Source organism: Geospiza fortis, unplaced genomic scaffold (genome assembly GCF_000277835.1).
Source record: "Geospiza fortis unplaced genomic scaffold, GeoFor_1.0 scaffold40, whole genome shotgun sequence".
In the NCBI taxonomy this organism is placed as follows: domain Eukaryota; kingdom Metazoa; phylum Chordata; class Aves; order Passeriformes; family Thraupidae; genus Geospiza; species Geospiza fortis.
The window spans coordinates 25,418,663-25,433,195 of NW_005054297.1; the positions used below are offsets into that span (position 1 = coordinate 25,418,663).

The 14,533-nt window shown below is 38.4% G+C and overlaps 1 protein-coding gene across 1 annotated transcript; it reads right to left on the bottom strand.

Annotated features, from left to right (window-relative positions):
- Positions 1 to 5,924: 5,924 nt before the first annotated feature.
- MSMO1 (methylsterol monooxygenase 1) lies at positions 5,925 to 12,818 on the bottom strand. Its single transcript, XM_031066521.1, has 5 exons — positions 12,504 to 12,818; positions 11,312 to 11,460; positions 10,276 to 10,402; positions 8,414 to 8,568; positions 5,925 to 6,873 (listed from the first exon to the last, which is right to left on the bottom strand). The coding sequence occupies exons 1-5, from the start codon at positions 12,756 to 12,758 to the stop codon at positions 6,666 to 6,668; spliced, it is 894 nt and encodes a 297-aa protein (XP_030922381.1). The 5' UTR covers positions 12,759 to 12,818; the 3' UTR covers positions 5,925 to 6,665.
- Positions 12,819 to 14,533: the final 1,715 nt, after the last annotated feature.

A 14,533-nucleotide genomic window follows, 5' to 3' on the forward strand; every position in this document is an offset into this window, starting at 1 on the left:
TTCTTCATAGCAAGAACCAAAGTTCAGCCCTTCCAGTTCTCACCATCTTTCAAAGCCAGCTGGGTTCAGAAGCTGCTCTGCCCACTTTAATTCCAGGCAACCACATGCAAAGGCACCTTCAGAGCACTCTTTATAGCCTTCAACTCTTTATTCTTACTGCTAGAAAACTTTTGGAGATGCCTGTCATAGCATGTCCCACTAGCTCTGAGGTTATCACAACACTAATTTGCACTCTTTTGCAAGACTTGGACATAGAGAGACTCCTTGATATGGTGTTTCTCTGACCAAGATCACTGGATTTAGGATCACTTCTTCCTAATAGCATTAATTGGACTGCATTAAAAAAAATTGTTTATGACATCACACTGCTTTAGAACAATGTGCAACAACATGTGCAGCCCTCTCAGTGCTCCAAAAGGAACTGCAAGTAATGGTAGCTGACCTAACATTCAAAAGATTCACCTTCTTTAGCAGTATTAGCTACACTCATCATAGGCTAAATATTCCTTGTTTTCTTCATCACTTTTCCTTGCTCTCAATATACAAAGTAAATCAATCTGCTGATGCTGGTTACATTATCATTTTCTGGGAGAACTTTCTGATCCAAAAAGCCTCCCTTTTGTTCTTTGTAGCAACTGTCATTGGCTTCTCTTATAGTTTAATTGACCAAAATACATCACTAAAAGATACAAGTAGGCTGGGAAATCATCTATTTATTTTCATCTCCTCAAGCAGTGAATTATTATTCCACTACCTAAAAGTGGCCTCACATCTAGATCTGAATGGATTTACTTCTGTTTTCATATTTATTCACCCCCACTCTTAAAAAACTTAAGACAATGTATATGTATAAAAACACATTAGTATCTTGTGTAAAGCAGGGTGGTTTATATACTATCAAATATTTGAGCTCACACATACTAATTTATTTTTAATAAGGGATTAAAAAGCAATGTTTAAATTCTCAGACAGCATAGGAGCATATGCAGAACTGAGTAGGAGGAATAAATTGATGTCTTCCTTTGTATCTAATCCTTCCTCCTATTTTCCTAAGTTCAGGGATGATTATCTTCAAAGGTCAAATTTCTTTGTAATATGTAAAAAGTTTTGGCACTTGCCTCAGTCTCAGAGGAATGCTTCAACCCCAAAGACATTCCCAGCCTGTAAGCATATCCAGGCACCTGGGCATGGCCTTGTAAGCTGATAGTAACAAGAGCAGGGAGTAGAGCACCAGTGCTCCAGGAAACCTACTGATGAACAGATTTAAAATCTGCTTTACCTGTCTCTTATATCTGAACACAGTGCAGCAAATAAGTTATATTTTGCCAACAGGTACAGCCTAAATAACTTGGTAATTACAAAAAGAAATTGATTTGCATTTCCAAAAGTACTTATTTATAGACAAATCTGCATGTACACAAAACAGACATATAACACTCATACATAGAACACAAAACATACAGAGAACAATTTACAGAATGCTTCATTACTTTGGCCAAATAGAATGTGCTGAATCAACTTTTCCAATACTTTTGACTTGCCTGAATCTGTCTTTTTCAGCAAATCATTATTCACCAGGAAGCATGTATTTTCCAAAATAAACTCACTCACAGAATTTTGCCTACAAGACTTACAAGTCTTTGCACATTTTTTTTATTTGTGTGACAAGACAAAAAGGCTAAGGTGACTATTTTCTTTCATTATTCAGAAAGATAACCCTAAATCTATGTCCGTTACAAACAACTGAAGAACATCAGAAATCCTAAAAGCACTCTATGATTGAGAGCAGATATTTACATTATTAATAACAAACTACTGCTAATATGCACACCATGGAAACATTAAACTTCTCTGGTTTGTATTTGGAAAGAAGTTTTACTGCTAGGAATAAAATTACCCCATCGATTTAAAAGAGAGAACAGTTGATCTCAGCCTTAATAAACCAGGCAAGGAAATAGAGATAACTGTAACTGAAAGAAGATTTTACAAAATTTACCAGAGTGCTGATTATATTCCCATATACCACCCCTGACGGCTGTGGTCCCTTGAAGCTGTGTCTTCAAGACAGAATCTTTTATTTCCAACCTTCAATATGTCTTTAATAACTCAGTGGCTCTGTTTCTTGGACAGACTTGCAAAACAGGGTTGAGATATAGGAAGCTGAGGCTTTTCCAGCACCTTGAGAAGGTGATTAATGTAAGGCAGGGCAAAAAAAATACCACCACCAACAAAAATTTAATAATAAAAATACAGACAAGTCACTTATGCAGGAGGTTACAGAAAAAGAGAGGGAAAAAACCCACCCACCTTCCAAATTTTTACTGCAAGACCAATCTTTTATTGCCTCCAGCTGTTAGGTTACTCACACATGTTACTGAAACCCAATCCTTTGAGGTATTTAGAACTGTTCCCTTGCTGGGTGGTGACCATCCTATACAAGTAACAATTCTGCATTGATACTCTATAGACTGAAACTTCAATTTCATACAAAATGTATTTGACATTTGCACCTATACAAATAGCAGTGACTTATTGCTGCCTCTTGTTCAAGTTTGCAGGAGAAGTAACTGCTTCTGGGCTGATGCTAGGCCCTGGATATTGGACTGGCATGGTGCTTCTGAGAGATGCTACAGCCTGGCTGTGGTGCCAAGTACTCACACAGACAAACTGCCATGCAGGATCAGTGTGAGGGTTCAAAAAACTCGCTGATAGTGCTTTTTAAAAGTGGTGACTCATGATCTTAGAGGAGCATTCTTCTGGTCTTCCCCCGGGACTGGTATTTCAAGTCCAAGGGTTAATTTATTCAGTGATTACATAAATGTGAATCATAACTGATTAAAATGTGTGGATGACAAAGAATGGTGAATAATAAGAATATAGCAGCTCTGGAATGTGATTTACTTAGTAAGTCAAGCACATTTAAATATCTCAGAGCAGCAAATTGTGAATTACACTTAAGAGCAAGAAATGTAAAACACAGATGACAGTCTGGCAAGCAGCATTGCCAGAAGCATTGAGAGATCACTAAAGCTGGGTAATGACTATATTTTCCAGTGCAATGCTTAGACAGAAAGATAATCATTAAGTGGGAGTATGTGATTATATCACAAGGTGGTCTTAGAGAGAACAGCATGGACACACAGTTCTGATATCTACAGCTGAAACAAGACTGAAAATTCAGAGACAAGCCACAGCAGTGATTTGAGAAACAGAGGGAATGCCTTACCCTGGAGGAGGATACCATCTGGTGAGTTGGTGAAAAATAAATTGAAAAGTGATTTGACTACTGTGTTTACTACCTTCACAGACAGAAAATTATAGCAAGAACTAATGGCACAAAGTTGCCTTGTCCCTGGACCTGCCAGTTACAGTTTTCAATGAACAAGATGTGCCAGAGGGGTGTAGCTGCCAGAGCAAGAGAGGCAGCCATAATTGGGGCAGAAATTTGGAGGCAATTAACCAGACACTGTGGTTAACAATAACTAGCAGTAGACATAATGAAAGTTTCAATAAGGTAATTTTTCAACAAAAAATGAACATCAAAAATCTAGAAATATATCACAGTTTAAAAAAATTATCATAAAACATGGAATATAACACTGTGAGGAAAATAAATGAAGTAATATAATCTTATAATCATAATATCAATCAATATTAAAATTTTCTGGCACACTGTGCTGTAGTGTAAAATAAAGCACCTTATTTTGTATTTCACATCCGCTGCCAAAAGCAGTTGATTATTTTGCAATCCTAATCATTATAGTTTATAATACTTTTCCAGTTTCCATGGGGTTTTTTGACATTAACTCCAAGAAATTAATTCATGATTTACATAGGACTTAATTACTGTCATATCCTAAGGCACAGCACAAACTGTTATTTCCCACAGATAAGCTTTAATTAAACTAAACCAGACTTTCAGGAAAAGATAGTGGAAAGTGTTCCTCCCCCACTGATTCCCCTGTCCTACCTTATTTAAATCTGTCTCCTTGTTGAAGAAGATAAAGGACAACTGATTGTGTAAGGTTTTGTTATGCATTATGAAGACCCAAAACTGTTAATCCATATGTTTATCATTTTTTACTATTGCACAATAACCTCTATTTTCAGATCTGCACATACTCTATAGACTCACAAAATATGGGGGGGAAATCAGTCAAGTCTCATTTAATAAGGGCCTAAAATCTAAAAAATGTAATTTCCTCACACAATTCTTTATTTGCATAAAAGACACAAAGTAATGAGGTAGGTCATTTACCCACCAGCATCACATTCAGCAATAAATACAGGCTCCTACATTTGAAAAAGCAGTGGGGTGGTGGTAAAATGCAAGTCCATCTCAGTCCTGAAGAAAACAAGCCCGTGGTTTTCAAATGCAAGTTCCTGTGTTGAGAGGTCCAGCAGGCACATCTTTGTTCTGCAAAAACTAAATTTATAAAGTACAGCTTGCATAATTCTCTAGGGATTTGTTAAAGAAAGAAGATCAAAAGCAATGATGTGATCACACTGTACACTAAGGATGTACATAAAATAACCCAAAAAACTAAAATAGCAGTGGGTGTCAGAAAAACATGGATTCAACTAATTTTAAAAGGTCCAAAAAAGCCCCATGCACGCTTCCCTAGATGCATGTTTAAACTGCATTCTTTATTTTTAAACCTCTTGAAGAATGGAATATACATTATAACTTTGTAAGTCAATCCCATTGTGGTTTTAGCACTCTGCTTCAGCTTTCCAATAGCTGAGGAGACACCAAGTTTTACAAATACCTTTACTGGAATATTTAAGCAAGTGACTCCCAGTTGTGCATAATTTGTGGCAGTGTGAGCGGAGACATAAGCCAGCAGGCTGAGAACAAATGAGTAGAATGATGTTCACAGGGAAAAGCTCTGAAAGCTCCTTCTGGTTTTAGGCTAATGCTTTAGTCAAATTAAGCATAGTATAGCTGCAGCTGCAGGATGGGAGTGGAAGTTGACAAAGCAGAGGATAATGGCCATCTTTGAAATCTGATTAAAGAGGCTGCTTCCACCATGGAGAGTTCAGGCAGGCAGAGCAGATGGATTCAGCAAGGCTTAAGTACCAGTCCCTACTAAAAACTGAACAGTACAGGGATTTCAGTTCTGTTCACTTCCCAAATATATATTTTTTACTTCTTTTTAGAGGGAAGAGGAGAAATACTGAATTTCAACAGGGATACAGATAAAGAAGTAAAAGCTCCTACAAAATACATACTGTAAAAGAATCTGAACTACTTCCACATCTCAAGTAATATTTGAGTCATTCTGCATGTCATTAACACTCTGCTTTTTGTTAGAAGCCTGATCTCATCTGCACTTTCACTGGATTGTCTGTTTTGACAGTTACACCAGATTGCACGTGAAGCAGCACTAAAATTCAGGTGTGTTCTTGAGTAAGCAAAACACTGAAAAGTCATGTAAGGGACTTGTCGAGTAGATGAAGCAGTATTTGAAGTCCGAAGAGCAGCTGACATGACAGTACAAAGTGGAAGATCTTTTAAGGGTTTAAGCCATTCTGAAATACTTGACTGTTATTTCCTGTGCAACAGATAAACACTTAGAGCAGATTCCAAAATATTAGACTACTGCCTCTGTGATTAGTGCAACTCAAGTAGCAGATTTTGAGCTTGTGATCAAGCTGCAGCCTGAGAACGCACTCATCCCAAAAGACGCTGCTACATTGAGCAGATATATATCCAAGTCCTTCAAAACAAAAACCAGCAGAATTTACATGTTCTGTTTCCATTTCTCACTGCTGCCTCTGTAAGTAGTTTAACAGATGGCATAGCTGCAAACCATCCTAACAAATAATGCCTCTTCATTAAAGAGATGAAGAGTAAGACTCTGCATCCTACATGGTTTTATCTCAGCTTTGTGTTTAAAAGCATATGAAAAGTATAATACACACATCAAACCAAACCACGTTTATTTCATCAGTCACAAGTGCAAATATAGCAACAAGTCAGATCAGCAAATTACAACACAGAGAAGAATGTAATGTAAATGCTAAATACACTGACAGACCAACTTCAAGAGAGCAGCAAAAACCAGTGTCTTCAAAAAAAATTTCTATTTTTTTCACCTGTAATCTAAAATAACATAATAAATCTAGATCAGGAATGTCTCTGACAATTCATGTTTAGCCAGGTATTCTGTTATTAGCAGTTCACATTATCCAGTGTGCAAAAGACCTGCCCAAGCTTCCTAGTAACAGACATTTTGGTTTTAAGCAATTTTTACCCAATATTTAAATAATACAGTGCTGATGCTAGTTAATAACTTCTGCTATTTGATATTATAAATTCAAGAATATATATTTAAAAAAACTAAGACCAACTTCAGTGTACGTACATAATTCTACCCAGATCCAAAAATGGGCAACATTATAGATAAAACTGATTTTTTTCTTGTCAAAAAAAAAAAGATACACACAAATCGTCTCTGGTTTTTTCCATCATCTTTAAATCTGTAGTTAAAATATATGCAGTACTTATGTATAAAATAGAAAACATTCCCATTAGAAAGATACTGCAGTTCAATTAGCTGTTTTTCCCTACCACTTAGTAGCCAGGGAACAAGATTTATGCTAAACACCCAATCACTATTTTGCTTTACAGAAAAGCAAAAGTTGACTTTTACACTGGAAATTTAGTTAGCCTTCTTCTTTGTTAAGCATTGTTTCTTCTTCTCTTTTTCTTGATAGGCAATGAACTGAGAGTCTGTGCCAAAGAGTCTGTCCCACCATGTGAAGGTTGAGGCGTAGTTGCCAATGAAGTTCATGTGGTGGAAATCATGGAATCGGGCCCCGGCGTAAAAAGGCACCAAATGGAGAGGGTTCAGCGGCACGTCGTAGCCACTGCAGGGCAGGAAAAAAAAGAAAAGCAACTAGGGTAAGGATTTTTCTGAGACATAAACTACAAAATATAGACATTAACTTGTCATTTTTATGAAAGAAATATATTTTATAGTATTCTTAGGTCCTAAGGTAATCACTGTGATACTGGCTTAACATGAAAACAAGTTCCCTCCACTCCCAGCCAAATGACTCTGTAAATTATCCCACAATGGCTTTGGCACTTGCTTTTCAGCTCAGCTTACTAGGCAATACAAAAAAAATTAAGCAGGTAACTTTAAAAAAATCACAGTGGCTGCCCTCCTGCTTGCTTAGCAGTTTTAACTTAGAGTGACTTTAGGAAGGAGGAACAAGAAGTAAAATTAAGTGGAAGCTATGGCCATCAGCACAGCAGCTCATCAGAGAGCATTTCAAATAAACAATCACTGTATGCCTACTCTTATTTTCGGCTTCCTTCGAGTTCTTAAAATATTTAAAATCCAAATATATGATTAAAGTAAGATTAAAAGCTGAACAGTGTGCTCTAGAGGGATTCCAACTCCTCTGCTTGGTAGGGCTGGAAAGCCTCTTACCACCACCTAGTGGGGAGAGTGCAAGGCAATTCATTATAAACCCCTCATGTGGAGAACAAGCTAAAATGATAATTATAATAGGAAATTTGCATTTTTTCTCAATGAGTTTATGGCATATCACAACATACACTTTGGGAACTCTACAAGCAAAACACGACTAAACCTGGAATGCTTTATACCATGAATTTAGCTTATGGTAGCTTATGTTCCATTGAAACACCTGATACTCAACTTGCAATAAGACACTATGTGCTTCATAATATATTTACAAATACAAGGTCAAGTGTTAATACCATCATTTAAAAAATAAACTATTAGTGTCCCCTGCCTCTTAAACACAGGAAAGAAAATCTTATTCATGTGTAGATGAACTAAACTAAGCCTACTGGGATTTGCCCTAAGATTTTGGATCCAAATTTGTCAGTTCTACTACAGCGACAAGAAGTCTTGTCCTTTTTATTTACAATAAATAAAAAAAACAAATAAACAAAAGAAATGTATGCATTTGTTTTAAATAAACAAAAGAAATGCATGCATTTGTTTTAAAGAGAGTCACTGGTCACAGAGCATGAAGTTTCTCTTGAGCAAGAAAACAGTCTGACAAAATATTAAACAGAAAGAACCCTTGGCTGGAATATGACCTTTGGTAATTGATTTTTGGTGTTCCAATATGCATAAGATCACTTGCACACCGAACAGCAATAGCCAGACATCATAATCAGGTGCCTAGCCTCTCTAACCCTCTGAGATGCTCTAGCTGATAAGTCTACACTCCTCTAATCAGCAAGATCTGCTGCTAACACTACCTTAGAACAGAAAAGAGTGGTAACTCCCCAGGTTGGCTCATTCTTTGTACGACACAGAAACATATTCTAGTGCAAAATAAAAAGTACATCTCAGTGACAGAGACAGGTGAGTTTGATGTAGGGACAAGAGAAAAAACAATTCTTAAGAAGCAATGCGCATCTCACCTGTGTACATCAATGGTTTCCATCAAGCGACAGATCACCCATGCCCACAGAAGAACCACATGGTTACAGAAAACAACAATTCCAATAAAAAAGCCAGCTCCAAGGATGAGTGTTTCCAGAGGATGTGCATATTCTGCTTGCATTCCAAATGGAGACTAGAAAGAGATAACACATAGGGAGCAGTCACCATTTTCAGTTTTATGTACTCCCAAATCAGAAGCACCATTTTGCAAGGCTCTCCCTTTCTCAGTACCCCACAAGACCACAGCAGGACAAACGGAAAAATGCTGTAGGCAAAGGGAACGGTATGATTGAGCAAGGGCCATAACACACATATTTAGCTCCTCTTTGGAAAAACAGTATTCCAAGGTCATAAGGATTATCACTCTATTAGTGATTCCAAACACTTCACTACTAGTTGAAAAGTTGAAAATGTTTGTTTAGGCTTACCATCACCCCAGGTTATTTCAGGAATATTAAAAGTGTTTGGCAAACTCCTATCAGCTTTGCTATACATCCAGGCTTGGAAGCAGAAGAAAGAAGGAAGCCAAAATATTCTCAGAAGCAGGACTCACTCAGAAATTTATTATCAAAATAAAAATGAAAAATCCCTCATCTTTGAACACTTTTTAAAATAAATTTGTATCCCTCAAATGTGATTCTGAGATTGATATCAAAGATATATACATATATATACACACACACACCAGTCATTCCTACATTTGGTTTAGCAAAAAAAGACATTCTAAAGAGTTTTCAATCACAGAACACCATACACAGAGAACAGTTTAAAAAATTTTAATCTAAAGCAGAAGGTTATAAATAAGATCATCAGAAAAAAATTAAATCCACTTTGTCTTAGGGAATACTTTAGAAACATCTCTTTTTACTGTCAGGAAAAGTTTTTAGTAAAACAGCCATTAGGCTACAGATCACTTCTGTGAGAACTGCTAACTACACTCAAGAATAATGGCCAAAAGCTGCTCCAGCTAGAGACCTGAGGGGCTGCCAAGTGCAAGAGGAAGAGAGCAGCTGCTGCTGCAGATGTCTGTACATATGCATGCATCAATCCATAGCAAGCTCCTCTATTGCTGGCAGCATGCACAAAGCACCCATGACCCAGCAGCTTGCAGTTTCCTTTTGGCACAGCCTAGGTTATACACAGAAGCACAGAAACACACAGCACTGACTCCTGGGCTCCACAGGCAGTGTCTCCTAACCACAGCAGCATCATTTACAAAGTGCAAGCACTGCTGCATCCTACCTGGCTCCAGCCAAGTGTGGTTCACTGCCTGGCGCTCAATGCCAGCTCCAACACCACTCACTGAATACAGAACCACCCAAAAAGCATGCTCCTGATATATTTGTGCATTTGAATTGCACAATGGGCTATACTAATTCCAGAGGCCCTCATCCAGAGTTGTAATCGCTTCCTTTAACCAAATACATGATGCACACACCGGGGTTGTGCAATAGCTGCATATCTGATCATGTTCTGGGTATTCATATGCTCTAGGCAACAGCCTGTGTGGTGAGGAACTGATGAACAACCAAATCCAGACATCTACCGTTTCCCTTCCCCTAGCAATGAGATCTACATGTGCATTTTTAAAAGTCCACTTCACCTTCAAACTTTAGCAAGAGTGTGATCTTTCATTTCACTGAAATGAAATCAAATTACAGGAGGTGTTTTCAGAAACAAAATGGATCACTGCTCTTGACAAAGTGCCCAAGAAAAGGCATCTAACCACACTGTCAAAGGAATGCAAAATTCTCAGGTCTTTCAAATAAGATGCTTAAGTAACTTCTATGAAACATATACTAAAAGCTATTATTAAAGAGAAAAATCAAGTAATACATACAACAAACTCATGGTGAACCTTATGGATATACTTGTATATTCTCTTGTGATGCAGCAATCTATGCAGAAAATAGTGCCAGGCATCCTCAATCACTGCACATCCAAAACACTGGCCAACCAGAACATACCTTTAAAAAGTAGAAGATCTATTAGTTATAGAAAATACTAGCAAACATCTGTTCCTGAAAGAGAATATAGTTTATATGCTAATAACGGTCAGGAATGTTTATACCTATTACTGACTGAACAGCAGTGCACTACTTTTTTAATATAAAAAATACTAATTACTGGGTAAAAAGGCTGTGGTGCTTATCAGCTCATCTGTTGATATGCTGAAGAGAATTAGCACACGTTAACTCACTTCAGTTAGTGTTAACTCACAGTTAGTGTAACAAGCTGTCATTTCAATATTACAAATGCAGTCTACAGAAAACAACCACAGACTCTGTGAGACCTTGATAAAAAACTCAGAGCTGCATCAGCCATCTACACCAGAGAGCAAACAGCTCTCCAAGAAAGATGACCTTCTGTGATGAAAAACTACTGTTGCTGGGGTGGGGTGGGGGAGAAGGGGGCACTTATAGCTAATCCAGCTTTGTTTAAGAGCCCATCAGTTCAGTGCAAGAAAAGAACACTGTGAAGGTGGTACACTCTCCTTTGAGGAACACTCTACTGCTATGATATAAAACAGGGTGGAAGGCAGAGATACTTAGGAGGAATAAAAAAATTTAGATAAATAAAAGCCCCAGACAGTCTAACATTTAACCCACCCTGCCAGGAACCTTGCTTTGCTTCCATAAACTCCTTCCTAATCCCCCTTCTCTCCCAAAGATTAGAACAGCTTGGGACCATTAAACAAACTTAGAAAATTCTAATTAGCTCTTACAGCAGCTAAGCAGCAAATGAAGGATGATTAACAAACACAGTTTACATTGCCAGAAAATTATTTCCTATTAGAGCTGACAACACTAATTGTTAAATATTCTGCCTCCAGCTGCAGGTAACTCAGCATCACCATATCAGAAAAACCTACATACCATCTCGGCATCTCTTCCCACCCATACGGGATGTTAAAATACTCTGTGAAGTAATAGGTACCACAAATCAGGGGCAGCTGAATGAAGAAATGATTGAAGAGGAGGGTTTTGAAACACTTCCACTGTTTTTCCCATGTTTCTGGTTTATCCTAAAATTAAGCAAAAAGAATTGATTGTGTTACGTGTTTCTGTTGTACACAAGTGAAGTGCTCCAAAAATTCATTTGGAGTCAGTTTAATTTCACCTTGGAAGACAGATGCCAAGACAGTTAATACAGATTAACTCAGGTAACACAAATAACATGAGATTGCATTCAATTTTATCAAAACCTCATTTTTCTAGGCTAGTGTTTTAAGATAAGCTGTCTTGTCAGACACCTCCAAACTATTTTTGTTTTTTTCAGTATTTATAGTTAGCAGGAACATTTCATACTCAACAGTTTAACACAATCCAAGTTTTCTTTCCTTCTTCATACCACAGAATACATTTCCATTGCTAAAATAATACAAAGAGAGGCTGAAGAGACAAGCTTTTGAAGAAATAATTGTCTTGAAAACATTGTTTTTGCAGGGAGACATTCTATCAATTACTGCAATAACTTCAGAAACCGGTGTTATTAATTTCTAATACAAATTATAATGAACATGGGGAAACCAATTATCCTTAGATACTGGATATGCCTTTGCCTCCAATTAGGAGTGTGCAATCCATCCCAGGCTTTCTTCATCGTAAAAATATTTCAAAATCCTTTCAAGAGCATGTGCATAGAGGTACTTTGAAGAAGAGCACTGCCATTAAAAAAAGCACACCGTGTAATTATTTCATGCTACTAAGACACTGTGACACCAGATGCCAGAATTATATTCACCTTCCCTTGGTGATATAAGAACTATGGATATGACACTTTAGTAACAGTAAGACTGACATACCCCTTCCCCTCTATAACACGATGGGGGAAAGCATAACCCTTCCTAAGGAGAAAAAAAACCTTTTCTTCCCTAAAATCCACTTCTCTTTTCTCTCCTCATACACAGAGTAATTCTACTTTGTTGTTTTCAGGATGTCCAAGTGGCAGATGAAATGGAACCATATACATTGATGATACTGTGATGATACACAGGATACTATGACTGCATGCTCTGCCTGACAGGTTCAATGACAAGTCAGTGTATACTTCACAACTTTCTCTTACCTGTTGAATTTTATACTTTTGCATGTATGGTATAAACTGAAAGATAAATCCTGGTACACAGAGCAAAAAGTATGAAACTTCATGGACTATAAGTGATCCCCAGGTTGCAATCTGGAACTTTGTGTAGTTATCCAGCATGTAATTCCAGGCATTTTTAAATGGTTGCTGCAGGGGATTGTCAGGTAAGAAGGAGTCTATGTATTCCACTGCCAGATAAGCAGAGTTCAAGATATTAACGCTGTCATTCATGGCCATAGTTCAATCTTAAAACATCACAATTACAGCTCTTCTGTAGTTGTCTGTAAGTAACCTGCAAATTTTGAGAAAAATACAATATACAGAAGATATCCGTCAGAGAAAAAAAAAACATTACATGATAGAGTCATTACCTAGTTTTAAAGTAAAAGCTGAGAAAGGACAGGAGAGACAGATTCTCTTCATACAGAATAGCCTAAAAGAACAAAACTTTAGATTGGTTTGAGAGGCAAGCCAATTTGAAAGGCAATCAGCTCCTAGGTTTTGAGATTATGTCAAGAGAGCAAAAGGATAAAGAAATATTAATTACTAGCCAAATTTTTATTTCAGTGCTTTTGCAGGATAATTGTATTCTGTACTAGAAGAGCAATGGGAAGGTTCAAAAAAGATTTAGTTTTAATTTGTAATTAACTGTGATCTCTTGATTATCTAGTCCCATTTTTCTCATGGCTGTGAACCAAAATCCCTGCAAATTACATCCACACTCCAGCTGGCTTGAGGCAATCCACCTTTCCCTCAGTAATGGACTTTTCCTCACAGCTCCCAAAACCACAGAGGCTGCATTTCTGCAGGTGCCCTGAACTCATGCCATTTCCACAGACTAGGCTCCTTGCTGGTTCAGCTCAGAAGGGACCTTTAAACATCATTTACAGTCCAACCCTCCTGGGATGGGCAGGGACATTTTTCAGGACTTTAAATGGCTCAAAGCACCATCCCACCTGGCCTTCAAACACTTCCAGGGATAGGGCATACAGAACTTTTCTGCTCACCCTGTTCCAGTGTCTCAGCGCTCTGATTGTAAAAAGTATCATTCTTATGCCAAATCTAAACCTAACCATTTTTAGTTTAACAACACTGCCCTGTGCTTTGTCACTGCAAGCCTTAGCAAAAAGCCCCTTTTATGTACCCCAGTATGGTGTCCCCTGAACCTTCTCTTCTCCAGCCTGCACAACCCCAACTCTTCCAGGCTCTCCCCACTGATGATGTGTCCTCTGACCATTTCCAGTGCCCTCCTCCAGACCCCTTTAACAGGTCCATCTTCCACTCTCACACAGGTTTGCAACTCGCAGGCCAGAGGACACTGTCCATCCCCAGCTGGTACACCTAGGCTAAATCCACAGAATCACAAGGTTGGAAGAGACCTTCAAGATCATCTAGTTCAACCCGTTCCCCAACACCTCAACTAAACCATGGCACCAAGTGCCACATCCAGTCTTTTTTTAAACACACCCAGGGATGGTGACTCCACCACCTCCCCGGGCAGACCATTCCAGTACTTTATCACCCTTTCCATGAAAAACTTTTTTCCTGATATCTAACCTATATTTCCCTTGACGCAGCTTGAGACTGTGACCTCTCATTCTGTCAGCTGCAGCCTGGAGAAAGAGACCAACCCCACCTGACTAGAACTACCCTTCAGGAAGCTGTAGAGAGTGATAAGGTCGCCTCTGAGTCTCCTTTTCTCCAGGCTAAACAACCCCAGCTCCCTCAGTCGCTCCTCAACACGTTCCTCAACCCGACACAAATCAGATAACTGCAGGTTGGAAAAGAGCTCTGAGATACCATAACCATGACCCACCACCACCCTATCAGACCACGGCACCAAGCGCCACATCCAGCCTTTCCTTTAGCACTTCCGGGCAGGGTGACTCCATCACCTCCCTGGGCAGCCCATTCCACTGTGTCATTAACTCGCACATATTAACCAGCATACCAGGCCAGGATCCAACATCAGCTACCGTTTTTCTCCCTTAGCAACAGCCTCGCGATGCTGC

Bases quoted from the DNA above. Each gene is read 5' to 3' on its own strand.
- MSMO1 (XM_031066521.1), bottom strand. From the start codon at position 12,758: ATGGCCATGAATGACAGCGTTAATATCTTGAACTCTGCTTATCTGGCA. The intron at 11,461-12,503 runs GTAAGAGAAAGT...GCTTAATTTTAG, and splicing joins AAAAGTATAAAATTCAACAG to GATAAACCAGAAACATGGGA. The intron at 8,569-10,275 runs GTATGTATTACT...ATCTCTTTCTAG, and splicing joins AGGTTCACCATGAGTTTGTT to TCTCCATTTGGAATGCAAGC.